This window comes from Gavialis gangeticus, unplaced genomic scaffold (genome assembly GCF_001723915.1).
Source record: "Gavialis gangeticus isolate Ggan-Ray unplaced genomic scaffold, GavGan_comp1, whole genome shotgun sequence".
Classification (NCBI taxonomy): domain Eukaryota; kingdom Metazoa; phylum Chordata; order Crocodylia; family Gavialidae; genus Gavialis; species Gavialis gangeticus.
In genome coordinates, this window is record NW_017728992.1 from 98,917,439 (window position 1) to 98,930,274 (window position 12,836).

The following is a 12,836-nucleotide window of genomic DNA, read 5'->3' on the forward strand; positions in this document are numbered from 1 at the left end:
GGGGGGGGGAGGCTGCTGACCGACCTGTAGCAGCTCCCCAGAGCTGCCTGTGGCCCATGGGCCCAAATAATTGCCTGCCCCTGAGCTAGACCAACAACCCAGAAGATTAAATAGAGACAACTTTGAAGGGCCAGCAAGCCACCCGACCAGGAGTGGGCAGGGCTTGAGAGACATATAAGCCCAGGGCCCAAACCAAAGCAGTCAGTCTGGCCCAGCAAGCTGCAGGGGAAAGAGCTCTTCAGGTAGAGGGCTGTAACTGCATCTGACCAGGATCCTGTTATACCTGGGAGCAGCAAGTAAGGAACTAGGGCTTACGAAGAGCTCTGGCCCAAGTCAGTGAGGTCTGTTATATAGCCAGTGGGCTTAGAGTTTGGTTACAGCCAGTGTGTATATGCTTCCATTTAAGTTTATACCAGACGACCAGGTTATGGATACAGGGAAGATCTGGAGGCCATGGAGGGGTGCCTGGTAGGGCACTCAGCATTAGGCAACCTAGGCCAGAGTCAGAACAAGAGTAAGGGCTGAAGAGGCAAGCAGCCTGGTTCAAGGTCAAGGACCAGAGGGCTAGGGCTCACAACAGGCAGGAAAAGGCCAAAAGGGCCAAGACTTAAAACTTCACAGGCAGCAGAGGTAGCCTGAGGCTAAGAAGGCGAAGAGTCAGAGCCCAAAAGGGGCAGAAGCCCAGAAAAGAGAGAAAAGGGCCAGAGGCCAAGGGCCCAAGCTAAGTGAGCCAAGGGTTGGACAAGGCTAAGAATCAGAAGCCAGGCCAGAGGAAGTGGGCCTAGACTGGCAATCTACAGAAAGGCGTAACTAGCAGGATAAAGCTATGAGGGCTGAAGCCCATATGAGCTGGTGCATGAATCTGGAGTGACATCTGAGACAGATAGGTGTGACTATAGGAGTAACTGGAGGTCACAAATAGCCCCTAAGGCATCAGGTACCTTGGGGGCACAAACAGGCCAGGAGGACCCACTTAGCAACAGCAGCTAGATTCTGACCAGTGGGGTCCAAGAGGGACCCAGTGGATTCATAACCGAAGAGGGCTCACTGTAGGACTCAGGGCAGCCTCCTTTTCAGTAATGAAATTATTCCAATTAAGGCATGCCAGGCAGGAGAAAAGGGAGAATACCCAGATAGGCAGAGCACAGCGTGAACTGCGTGGCCACCAGGGGGCATCACAGCCACCCCTGGGACCTCAGTCATGTTATAACAGCATTTAATAAATACTATTGTTAATATTTCAAATTCCAGTCTGTAGACCAGAACACAATTCCTTCCTTCTGGACATGCAGTATGCTCAATTTCTGGGTGTGGAAAGAAGAGGAAGGAAAGGAATTGTTTAAGTCTCTTGCAGCTCCTCCAGCTATGAAGTGGCAAAGGCTGCCCCACTACTGCCAGAAGGGCAGGGAATGAAGGATGAGAAACTTCAGCACTCACAAGAACTGGGGAAGGAGGAAATTAGGGGGGAAAAAGGGAAATTCAAGCACTTTTTGAAGTATTAAACAGCACCCAATCACTTGAGGGACCCCAAATCACTACCTACTTAACAAAACTGGGTCCTGTTTTATTAAGAGCTCTGTTCATATTTATAAGTTTGTAGAAATATCAAGTACTTACATCTGTTTAAGAAGTTGTCAATATTTTTGTTTTTTCTTAAGGCAGGAAAATCCAAATCATATACCAAGGCATCTAATCCATCCTAAACAAAAGAAAAATACAAACAAAAATGTAATAACACATCTTTTTGAAAAACAGCTACATTTTAAGATAAACACAATTACCCATGACAAATTTCCATATTAATGGAATAAAATTCATTTTATAGGGCCATTAACAATTGGAGATAAATTCAAAAGAATATTTTAAGATGCAGCCAAAATTTAGCCCCTTCCTTGAACAATACAATCCTAAAACACTGCATATGATGTATGTATGTTATACCAGAAGAAAGCATTTACAGAATCTTTGCTATATCTTTATTTCTATATCAGACCTTCTGTTTATGCCTTTTGTAATAAATATAATAAAATGTACAGAGGTTTATTTTTTTTAAAAATACCCTTCAAAATGAGATCACAGCTATACCAAGTAAAAGCTGATTTTCTATATAATTCACTCATACACTATATTATTATATACATAGAAAACAAATATGAGCATAGAATGAATCTGTTTCTCAGATCATAGAGTAGCATTCCTCTATACCTGTGGTTCTCAAATCAGGGTGCCACAAGATCAGGGGTGAGCAAAATATTGCCTATGAGCTAGATCCAGTCTACCAAAGGATTTTTATCCAGCCTGCAGTGGATCCTTCAGCCACACCCAGGCCGGGGGGGGGAAGGACAAGCCATAGTGCAATTGGCCAGTCCTGCCACCCCTGGGCATGTAGCAATGGGGCTAGGGTGGTGCAGTGGCTGGACTGCTGCTGCTAGTGTTACCACTGCCATCAGACCCGACCCCATTGCCCAGGCATCCCTGCCCCTCCTCCCTGCACCCACCAAAGGCACTGGAGCAGGCAGAGTCTCCATGGAGACTGGCCCAGGACCCCCATGGCCAGGGCATACTCAGCCAGGCAGATAGGATGAGGCTGCAGGTGGGCAGGGAGCAGTACCTGGGAGTGGGAAAGGCAAGTGGGACTGGGACCCAGGGTACAGCCACAATCCATTACCCACAAATCCCCTCAACAGGCACCATTTCTGCAGGGAAGGGCATGCCAGGAGCAAATCATGGCTCTGCTCCAGGCCCCAGCCTCATGCAGTCAGCACCCTGTGATCCCAGACCTGGGCCTGTGGGCTCATCCCGCTCCCATGTGCTGCTCCCTGCCTCCCTGCAGCCCCATCTTATCTGCCCAGCCAAACACACACTGCCCCAAGCAAGGGTCCTGGGCCAGTTTTCATGGAGACCCTGGGGCTGGGATCACTAGGTGGTGACAGCACAGGGGTGGGGCCAAAGCCCACAGCAGGGCCACTTACAGATTTGTGGTGAACTACTGCAGGCCAGGAGGCAAGGGGAGGCAGTGCTGACCCGGCCCCCAACAGCTCACCAAAACTCCTTAAGTGGTCCTCCAGTCCAAAGAATTGTTCATCCCTGCACAAGACCCTTTCGGTGACACCACAGCACAGGTGCCACCACAACTACGTGGAACTGCCCCATGAGCCTCATGCACAGCCAGTTCAGGAGGAGCTGCAGCATGAGTGTGCACTCCTACCTGCATTAGGGTTATCTGATAAACCTAAAGCAGGCAGAAGCACCCCAATCCTGCCACAGTCTTTCCTAGTCTGACCCTCCCCTCCCCCACGTTCTTCCCAGAAACAGAGGCGTCTGGGGCTGTGCACGATGCACACATGGCACTTCCACCTGCCTGTGGTGATGGTAACACCCCTTCACTTGAGAACCTCCAAGGTAAGCTAAAGCCAGTACAAATACCGTTTCTCAACCAGGCTGCTAACAAATTAAAGGGTTGTGGAGGCATGCCCTGAATCTAAAAAGACTACTGTCCTAGATAAAACAAGTCATCAGTAAAGGAAAACTAAAACTGAAAGAAAATAATGTCAAGCTACTTTTGACTACCATAAGTCCATAAGTTAAATTAAAATAAAATTAAAACAAAACAAGCAAACAAAAGTGGCAAGCCAAGTAATTTAGATTTAAACATGCTTTGCTAAGAAAAAGTCCCTCAGAATCCAGCTTCCCTTTCCTGAAGTGCACAAAGAGGAAGCCATTTCTGCCTCAGCTACCTCAAAAAAGGAGGGGCACAGGGCAGGTAGTGGGAAGAGTTTGTGTTTGTAAAAGACTAAGACTGATAAACTTTAGTTGCCAAAAGTCTTAATTTCTTGAATTTCTAATTCATTTAACAAAAATTAAAATGCATTTTAAATGACAACCGCAAAAAAACAGACAAAATAACCCCAATTTTTGTGCTTTTTTCTTTTTGTTTTAAGCTGGATTTCACTATCCAATGCAGGGTGTCAAGGGCTTACACCAAGGCTAATGCCCTTGACTTCAGAAGGGCCAACTTCAATGAGCTTAGGAGACTAGTGGGGGAGCCACTGAGGGCCCAGAAGACAGAGAAGATTGGAGTCCATGAGGGATGGTCGTACCTTAGTGGGGCGATCCTCCAGGCCCAAAGGATAACAGTCCCTGAGAGAAGCAAGGGGGGGGTAAGAGTGCTCAGAAACCCCCTCGTCTCAGCAAAGGCATTCAGCAATGCCTGAGGACTAAAAGGGGGGCGTACAACTAGTGGAAGGGAGGAGCTCTCCTCCTCAGCCCATGAGTGTAGGAGGGCTATTAGGAAGGCCAAGGCAGAGATGGAACTCAGGCTAGCGTCCAGGATTAAGGACAACAAAAAGGCCTTTTTCAAGTACATTGGGAGCAAGAAGAGGGCACCAGGCAATCTAGGGCCCCTGCAAGATGCAAACAGTAATCTTGTGGCTATGCCACACAAGAAAGCTGGTATTTTTAACAGTTTCTTTGCCTCTGTTTTCTTGAGCAGGGATTGGGACATCCCACCTACCAGAGGTAGGGACAATCTCGGGGTAGCTCTGTCAGGCCTTCAGTCAGCGTAGATGTAGTAAGGGACCTTCTGGAAGGGCTAGACATTTTTAAATCTGCAGGTCCAGATGCCCTCCACCCGAGGGTGTTGAGGGAGCTGGCAGAGGTCATCATGGAGCCCTTGGCTCAGCTGTATGAGCATTCATGGTCATCTGGCCAGGTGCCAGGGGATTGAAAACTGGCTAATGTGGTTCCAATTTTTTAAAACAGGAAGGAGGGAGGACCTAGGTAACTATAGGCCTGTAAGTCTCACCTCAGTGCTCAGGAAGATCTTGGAGAGAATCATCAAGGACCACATCTGTGAGGGGCCAGCAGGGGAGATCATGCTCAGGGGCAATCAGCGTGGGTTCATCAAAGGCAGGTCCTGCCTAACCAACCTGGTTGCCTTTTATGACCAGGTGACTAAATCCTTGGATGATGGTGTCGCTGTGGACATAGTCTTTCTAGACTTTAAGAAGGCCTTTGACACTGTGTCTCACCCCATCCTCATCAATAAATTAAGCGACTGTGGCATTGATGCCTGCACAGTTGGATGGGTAAAAAATTAGCTGATGGGGCACACCCAGGGAGTAGTGGTGGACGGGTTGTACTCAACCTGGCGAGATGTGAGCAGTGGGCTACCCCAGGGCTTGGTCCTCGGGCCCGCACTGTTTAATATCTTCATCAGTGACTTGGATGAGGGGGTGGAAAGCACGCTCTCCAAGTCTGCTGATGACACTAAGATGTGGGGTGAGGTGGACACACTTGAAGGGAGAGAGAGGCTGCAAATAGATTTAGACAGACTATAAAAGTGGGCAGATGAGAATAGGATGGGGTTCATCATAGACAAATGCAGGGTGCTGCACCTTGGGAGAAGGAATCCACAGCATACATACAGGCTGGGGAGTTCCCCTCTTGAAAGCACAGAGGTGGAACGGGATCTTGGAATTATTATCGACTCCAAGATGAACATGAGCCGCCAATGCCAGACCACAGCCAGCAGGGCCAGCCACACCTCGTCATGCATCCAAAAGATGCACCTGGGGTGGCGAGGAACAATGGTAATAAGTTGATGGAGAATAGATTTAGGCTGGAGATCAGAAGGAATTTTTTTTTTTTTTTTTTTTTTTTTTTTTTTTTACAGTTAGGGGGGCCACAATCTGGAACACACTTCCCAGGGAAGTGGTCCTCACCCCTACCTTAGGCAAATTCAAGAGGAGGTTGGATGATCACCTGTCTGGGGTCTTGTGAACCCAGCATTCATTCCTGCCTGTGGCAGGGGGGCAGGCTAGATGATCTGTTCAGGTCCCTCCTGACCCTAGCTACTATGAAACTATATAGCCTTTTAAACTACATTTTATTTTTTAAAGATTTCTCCAATATGAAGAACTCTCATTTCTAGATTCATAAAAATATTTAAAGTATTTATTAAGCGAGGTTAAGGTACATCACTGCGTTGTATTTTCACAAAGCTTGTTCAGACCAACCAATTCAAAATCCGCACAGCTTGATAACTGCATACTGTTCACGAATGGAATGAGGATACTTGAAATCTGGCAATAACAAACAGATGCACCAAAAAGGAACAAAAAGGAAAGCACCAACAGTGAAAATGTTACACCTTTTGGAAAACTGATTAAAACTGTGTGTATGGAGATTGGGGTAAGAAGTGTGCTATAGAGTAGTAATCATTCTGCATGAGAAAAAATGATGGGAGGTAAGAAGTGGAGCATGGGCTTCAGTGTTTCCTCTTCCATGAATTGCTTCAAAACAGGGTTCACTCCCTTCAGCATTCTTTACCTCCAATTTTTCAAGTCGATATTTAACTTGTCTTTAGAGAAAACACAGAAATTACCTACAAAAGCTTCCGCCGCTCTGAACCAGTCAATCAGCCTCTACATGTTACATGTATTATGCAATTAACCATTTAATGGCATGATTAGTTTAGACCAGTTACACATGAAAATTAACTACACCATCAAGCTATAAAGTAAGAAAACATGTAATAAAATTATAGCTCGTTTCCATCCAGCTTTAAACTTGCATGATTAGCAGGGTCTTCCCCTGTGGCCAGGAGCCTGGTCAGCTGATGAGACTCCCAGTCACAGGCTGCATCCACACAGCCAGGGCTAGGAGTCCCACAGCTGCCTCGGTTGAGCAACTGTGCTTCACACACAGCCAGGTCCAAGAGTCCCACTAGCTGCAGGACTCGGTCCCAGAAGCTATGGGATACTGCCGGGACCAAGGGTCCCACCAGTTGCTGCACTCAGCTGCAGGAGCTTGATATTTGCCAGTGCAGGGGAAGCCCAGGATGGTGATCCCAAGCTCCCCTGTATGGGCAATAAGGTGCGATAGGATCTGATGCTAGATCCCACAATCTCACCTCCTGCCATGCGCATGTGGCACAGCAGAAAGGCATGACTGCATGGATCACACTTAAGATCCCATTGCCCCTTTACCTGGATGTGTTAGAAGGGCTCTAGGATGAAATCTTGCCATGCCTTCTGTCTGACTTCAAACTAACATGGTTAACTACCTGTAACTTCTCTCTAAAGTAAATAAGTATCTTCCTAAAAAAATCTCTGCAGCCCGTACCTCCTACATAAAAACTGCCATATCAGTTAAGGAATGTATGGCTCCTGGTAATGGTCATTCAGCTTCAATTTAGTTTGGCAATAATAGTAGGAAAGAATTTGTCATGATATTTTTCCTGAAATCAGAGCAGATTTAAGCAATTTTTCCATGAGCAACATGAGTAAGAAAACTTGTAACGGGTAAGAAAACCTGAGCATCAGCATATCACCGCATTTATTAGTATAAATTGGTCCCAAGTAAGTCTCTCCTGAGCAATTCCATCAATTGGTGTCTTTCTGTTCTGATACAACAGAATCTGGACCATTAATTAGTATGCAGGTGGTTCGCAACTCACTTAATCTGCAGTGACACAATGCAAGATAAAAACAGAGAGTGAGGTCAAACTGTAGATCTACCAAGCTTTACGTGTTGTCCCTTTTATGTGCAAGGTGAGAAATAAGATTAGCCATATAACTGTTTGCTGTGGCTTCTAATTCAAAGAGTACTGCTTTGTCACTCAGACTTCATCACACCCGGTAGAACTAGCGATATGCTTTCTTAAAATAAGAATTAATATAACTTACCAGAAATCAATCAACAAATATTTTGAAATTTGTTCTATTTGACTCTACTTAGAAAGAATTAAGACTTTCTTCAACTGAATGACATTTGGTACATCTGAAAAATATATATTGATCTTACAGGAGCAATATCAGCCCCAGGACTGACCCCTGGGGCACTCCACTTGATACTGGCTGCCAACTAGACATCAAGCCATTGATTACTACTAGGGTTGTGCAAAGCTTCGGTCGCTGATTTGATTTGGCGGAGATTTGGCCCGATTCAGTGGACGAATCCAAATCGAATCACGAAACCCTCTAATCTCTCCGAATCGAATTGGAACCCTCTGAACCGATTTGGAGAGATTCAGAAAGATTCAACGATTTGGACATAGACACAGCTTTAAATGTTTTTTCTACATACCTCAAGGTACCAGGATGAATGGTATTCATCCTGAATGCAGAGAGGCTGGGGCAGATGAAGCATCCCACAGAAGCATGTGGGGGGAGGGGGGTGTCTCCCAGCGTGGTCAGCAGCAGACCCAGAAGTGGACCAGAAGCACTTACAGTCCACTCCTGAGTCCACCAGGGAGCATGCAGGTGCCCCCCCCACCCAACCTCCACAGTCTGGCGACTGGTGCCTTCTAGGTCTGGGGGGCACCCGGGGTCCCACCATGCCAATCACCAAGCCAGGGGGCCCCTCAGTGCACTCCAAGGCAGATCCAGAACTGGACCAGAAGTACTTCTGGTCCACTTCCAGGTTTGCCAGCAAGCATGCAGGGGGGGCCCCCACATGCTCCTGTGGGATGATCCATCCACCCCACCATTGCACCGTTCACAAGCTGTGTCTGGTCCCTCAAGGTACGTAGAAAAAACATTTAAAGCTGTACCTGTGGCTGAATTGCTGATTCCTTGAATTCAGATTCAGTCAAATTGAATTGGGGAGAGTGATCCAAATCAATTAATCAAATCACTGTCCCCAATTTGGGTCAAATCCAAATCAAATATTGCACCCTGAGCCTGATGCTCCAGCCAGTTTTCTATCCACCTTACAGCCCATTCATCTAGTCTGTACTTCCTTAGCTTGCCTGTGAGAACATTGTGGACTGTATCAAAAGCCTTGCTAAAAATCAAGGGACACCACATTCACTGGTCTCCCCGTGTCCACAGAACCAGTCATCTCAAGAACATTTGGCTGGTGGTTTAAATCCACTTCCTCCCCACTGCTCTGTCAGTGATCAGACCTCTCCCACATTTCATATTGATATATTATATCATATTATATGGATACAAGGAAAAACTTCTCCACAGTTCAGACCAGACTCTGGAATAGTCTGCCAGTGGTGGTGGTGCAGACACCTACCCTGGAGATCTTCAAAAGGAGCCTGGACACACACCTTGCTGGGGTATTTCACCCCAGCAGTTTTTCCTGCCTAGAGCAGGTGGGCTGGACCTTATGATCTCACAAGATCCTTTCCAGCCCTAAACTTCTGTGAATATGTATTGTTACTACAGCCAATATTGTTATCTTATTATGTTGCTATTACAGAGCAAGGACTCTCCTCTAGGTTCATTCTGACCTAAAAAATAAGCAATCAGGCTTATTAATTTAGAATTTTCCTTCTATATTAACTGTTAACTAGTTTAGCAGAGTTTGAGTTTGCTAAGCAAGAATTAATCTTTACTCTGAATACTACCATGTGCCCTTGTTATGAAAACTAATGGCATACTGGGCTACATTAGTAGGAGTGTTGCCACCAGATCAAAGGAAGTAATTCTTCTCTTCTATTCAGCACTGGTGAGGCCACATCTGGAGTACTGTGTCCAGTTTTGGCACCTCCAATACAGAAAGGAGGTGGACAAATTAATTGGAGAGAGTCCAGCACAATGCAATGAAAACGGTTAGGGGGCTGGGGCACTTGACTTCTGAGGAGAGGCTGAGGTACTGGGCTTATTTAGTCGGAGAAGAGAAAAACTGAGGGGGGATTTAATAGCAGCCTCCAGGTACCTAAAGGATAATCTCAAAGAGAACAGAATTAGACTGCTCCCAGTGGTGGCAGATGACAAAACAAGGAAAAATGGGCTCAAGTTGCAACAAGTAAAGTTTAGGTTACAGCGCGGGTTGGCAACCAGGGGTACATGTACCCACGGGGGTATTTGGACCAGTCCTAGGTGGTACACATGGGCAGGTGTGGACAGAGCGCCGCCATCTCCCAAAATCAGGGCCGGGGCAGTATAAGAGCAGCGAGGCCCCTCTGTCGCACAGGGAAGCTCTCACACAGTGGCTGCTGCAGCCACACACCAGCCCAGTGAGCTTCCCCACCCCACCCCAGCCCTGCTCCAGGGAGGCAGCAGTGCTCTGTCCCTGCCTCCCTGCACCCCCAGCCCCTGCTTGGCATCTGGCCACGCACTACCCTCTGCCCCCAGCATCTGGCCATGCAGAACCCCCTCCCCAGCATCTGGCTGCCAGGGACAATTAGATTTAAAAAGGTTGATAACCTTTGGGTTAGATATTAGGAAAAAGCTCTCTCACTAGGAGAGCAGTAAACACTGGAACAGGTTACCCAGAGAGGTTATGGAATCTCATTCTCGGAGGTTTTTAAGACCCAGGTAAATAAAACCTTGGGTGGGATGATCTAGTTGGGGCTGATCCTGCTTTGAGCAGGAGTTTGGACTAGATGTGACCTCCTGCAGTCCCTTCCAACCCTAATTTTCTACGATATTTTCCTTTACAGCTTTGAGTAGGCAGATAGCACTTTTTGAAAGATGTTTTTATTACCACCATTTCTGCTTTCAACTGTTGCATGACTTTCAGCTAAGAACCAATTAACAGACTCAAAATATATTACAGTATTTTACATTCACTGCCATGAAGAACTCCATTTCTTTACATTTTGGGGGAAGGGGAAAAAAAATGGTCTTTACTATAAAATGCGTGCAGACCAACCAGCTGTTTTCATTCATTCACTCTCTCTAAGAGTCAATACTCTTCCAGATAACCAATCAGAAAATGGTGCTGCACGATTTAAATTGATGGAATACATGGTTTTCTGGAAAACAAATATATGAATTGCAGGATCAACCCATGCTCCATCTAGTACAGGTTCCGATGTTTCAGAGGAAGTGCAAGAAAACCTGTAGTGAGAAAATGTGGAATAAAACAGTAATAAAGTTCTTAAAGCTTGTTAACCCACTTCACTCAAGGGAAACTCACTACCCATACACACTGTCTTTCTGATATTCCCACTACACTGTGGGTATCACTAACATCAAGTGAAGCCAATTATGTATTGTGTAAATAAAAACACCAGCTCTCCACTATTAAATTCATTTGATGTTCTCTAGCTCCTGTACTAAAAAAACAGAAATAAGAGTCTCTCTCGTAACTCATTCCACTGATTTTTTTCCAATTGACTACTTGTAATTTAGAGGCTTATTTCACAGGTTTGGAGAACACTCACCATAAAATTCTAATAGATTTTTTTTGAGAGAGCATTCAAAGTGGTCAATTCCTAAATATTATAACATTTCAAATTATTTATACTTATACCATGTATGTACCAACTCACCTACCAATGCCAATAATTAATTTACATAAGTGAATACTATTTTTTTCTTTTAAAGTTTTTTCTGTAAACTAAAGCAGTCCCAAACTTTTTAGTCTTTCTACATGGGCAGTCTCTTTCCACACTTCTACTCATATTTCTCACTTCTTTTTTTTTCAGATGGAAGGAGCAAAACTGACAGCAGACTATTGATTTATATAAAGTAGTATTACAGCATGTGCAGTATCTTCCATCCCAACTATACATATCATAATAACTAGCTTGCTTTATTACTGCTGCATATTCAACAAAGGTTTTCACTGGCTCTCTACAATGATGCTCCAGCTCAGATCTATTGTACCTTTTAGGCATATAAATGCAATACCATTCTACCTTCCTAAAGCCCTGAAAAAGTAAATAAATAAAAAGTTAATAGACCTACTTTTTTAACTTTAAAACTGAGTCACAAAAAGCAACGTGCAGGAGAAGCAGCCTTCACTGCTTCTCAGGGACTCAAGCAAGGTAGGAAAAAAATGACTTGGGTATCCAACAGGTCAGGGGTGGGCAAAATGCGGCCCTGGGGCCAGATGCAGCTCGCCAGGCCATTCTATCCAGCCCACGAAGCACCTACAAAATTTGGAAAATATTAATCTGCCCTGGGCTGCCTGTCATACAGCCCTCAATGGCTTGCCGAAACTCAGTAAGCGGCCCTCTGCCCAAAATAATTGCATTATTATTTATAATGTATTTATAATGCATTATTATTATTATAATTGCCCCTGCGATAAGTGAACTAGGATCTGGCCCCTGGATTTTCTCTTTGTTTGTTACTATCAACTTTGTAATACAAGTGCTTCAACTGCATCATGTTGTGTTTGTCAAAAAAAATTGTGCGCCATCATGTTGGCTGTTTATCCTAGTTTTGAGACAGTCCTTTGTCTTCCTTATTCCAAGCCAAATAACTTCATGTCATCTGAAAAGTATACTATTTGCCTCCACATTCCTAGGTAGCATTCCCAGATAAATAATGTGATATACATTAGTTCTACAACAGTCTTAGAACTTCTCACTGTTTAGGTAGGACTTGACTTTATCCCCTACCAGTGTCAAATCACTACAGCATTCAAGATGACTCTTTACAAAGAGATGGTAAGTGCATACCCCTTACCCTCTTCATGAGGGGATGAATGCTCGTTAGGGACATGTTTATTATTTTAAAAAAAGAAGAAAAAAGAAAAGAATAATCAAAAGCAACTTTATGGTTGAATTTAAATTAGAGGTGCACCGATACATAGGTCCAATATTGGACTGACACCAATATAAAGAAAATTAACTGCATCAGAAGTCAGCCTGATGTGGCTGATAAATGCCCCATATACACATGCAGCCACAGCACAGCACATAGGTGGTGAGGAGCACAGCCCAGCAGCATGGACAGCTGCATGCAGCTGGTAAGTCTGTTGTGGTGGAAGGGGAGGGGAAAGGGAGGGGATGTGGAGGGGGCACAAACTGAGGCCCCTGAGGTGAAGGAGGGAGGGAGTGGGTGGGTCTGGGACAGATCCACAGCTCACCCAGGAGGCGCGGGCAACTCCCACCACTGCGCACACCCCAGGAGGGCGGGGGGGGG

At 45.4% G+C, this 12,836-nt stretch overlaps 1 protein-coding gene across 2 annotated transcripts in view; it reads right to left on the reverse strand.

The window, feature by feature from the left end:
* The window catches only part of ROCK1 (Rho associated coiled-coil containing protein kinase 1), a 179,040-nt gene that overhangs the window by 116,055 nt on the left and 50,149 nt on the right, over nucleotides 1–12,836 (reverse strand). For both annotated transcript variants that reach the window (XM_019526045.1, XM_019526036.1), the window contains exon 2: nucleotides 1,618–1,699. In XM_019526045.1, coding sequence (XP_019381590.1) covers nucleotides 1,618–1,699 — 82 coding nt within the window. The remainder of the gene's footprint in view (nucleotides 1–1,617; nucleotides 1,700–12,836) is intronic.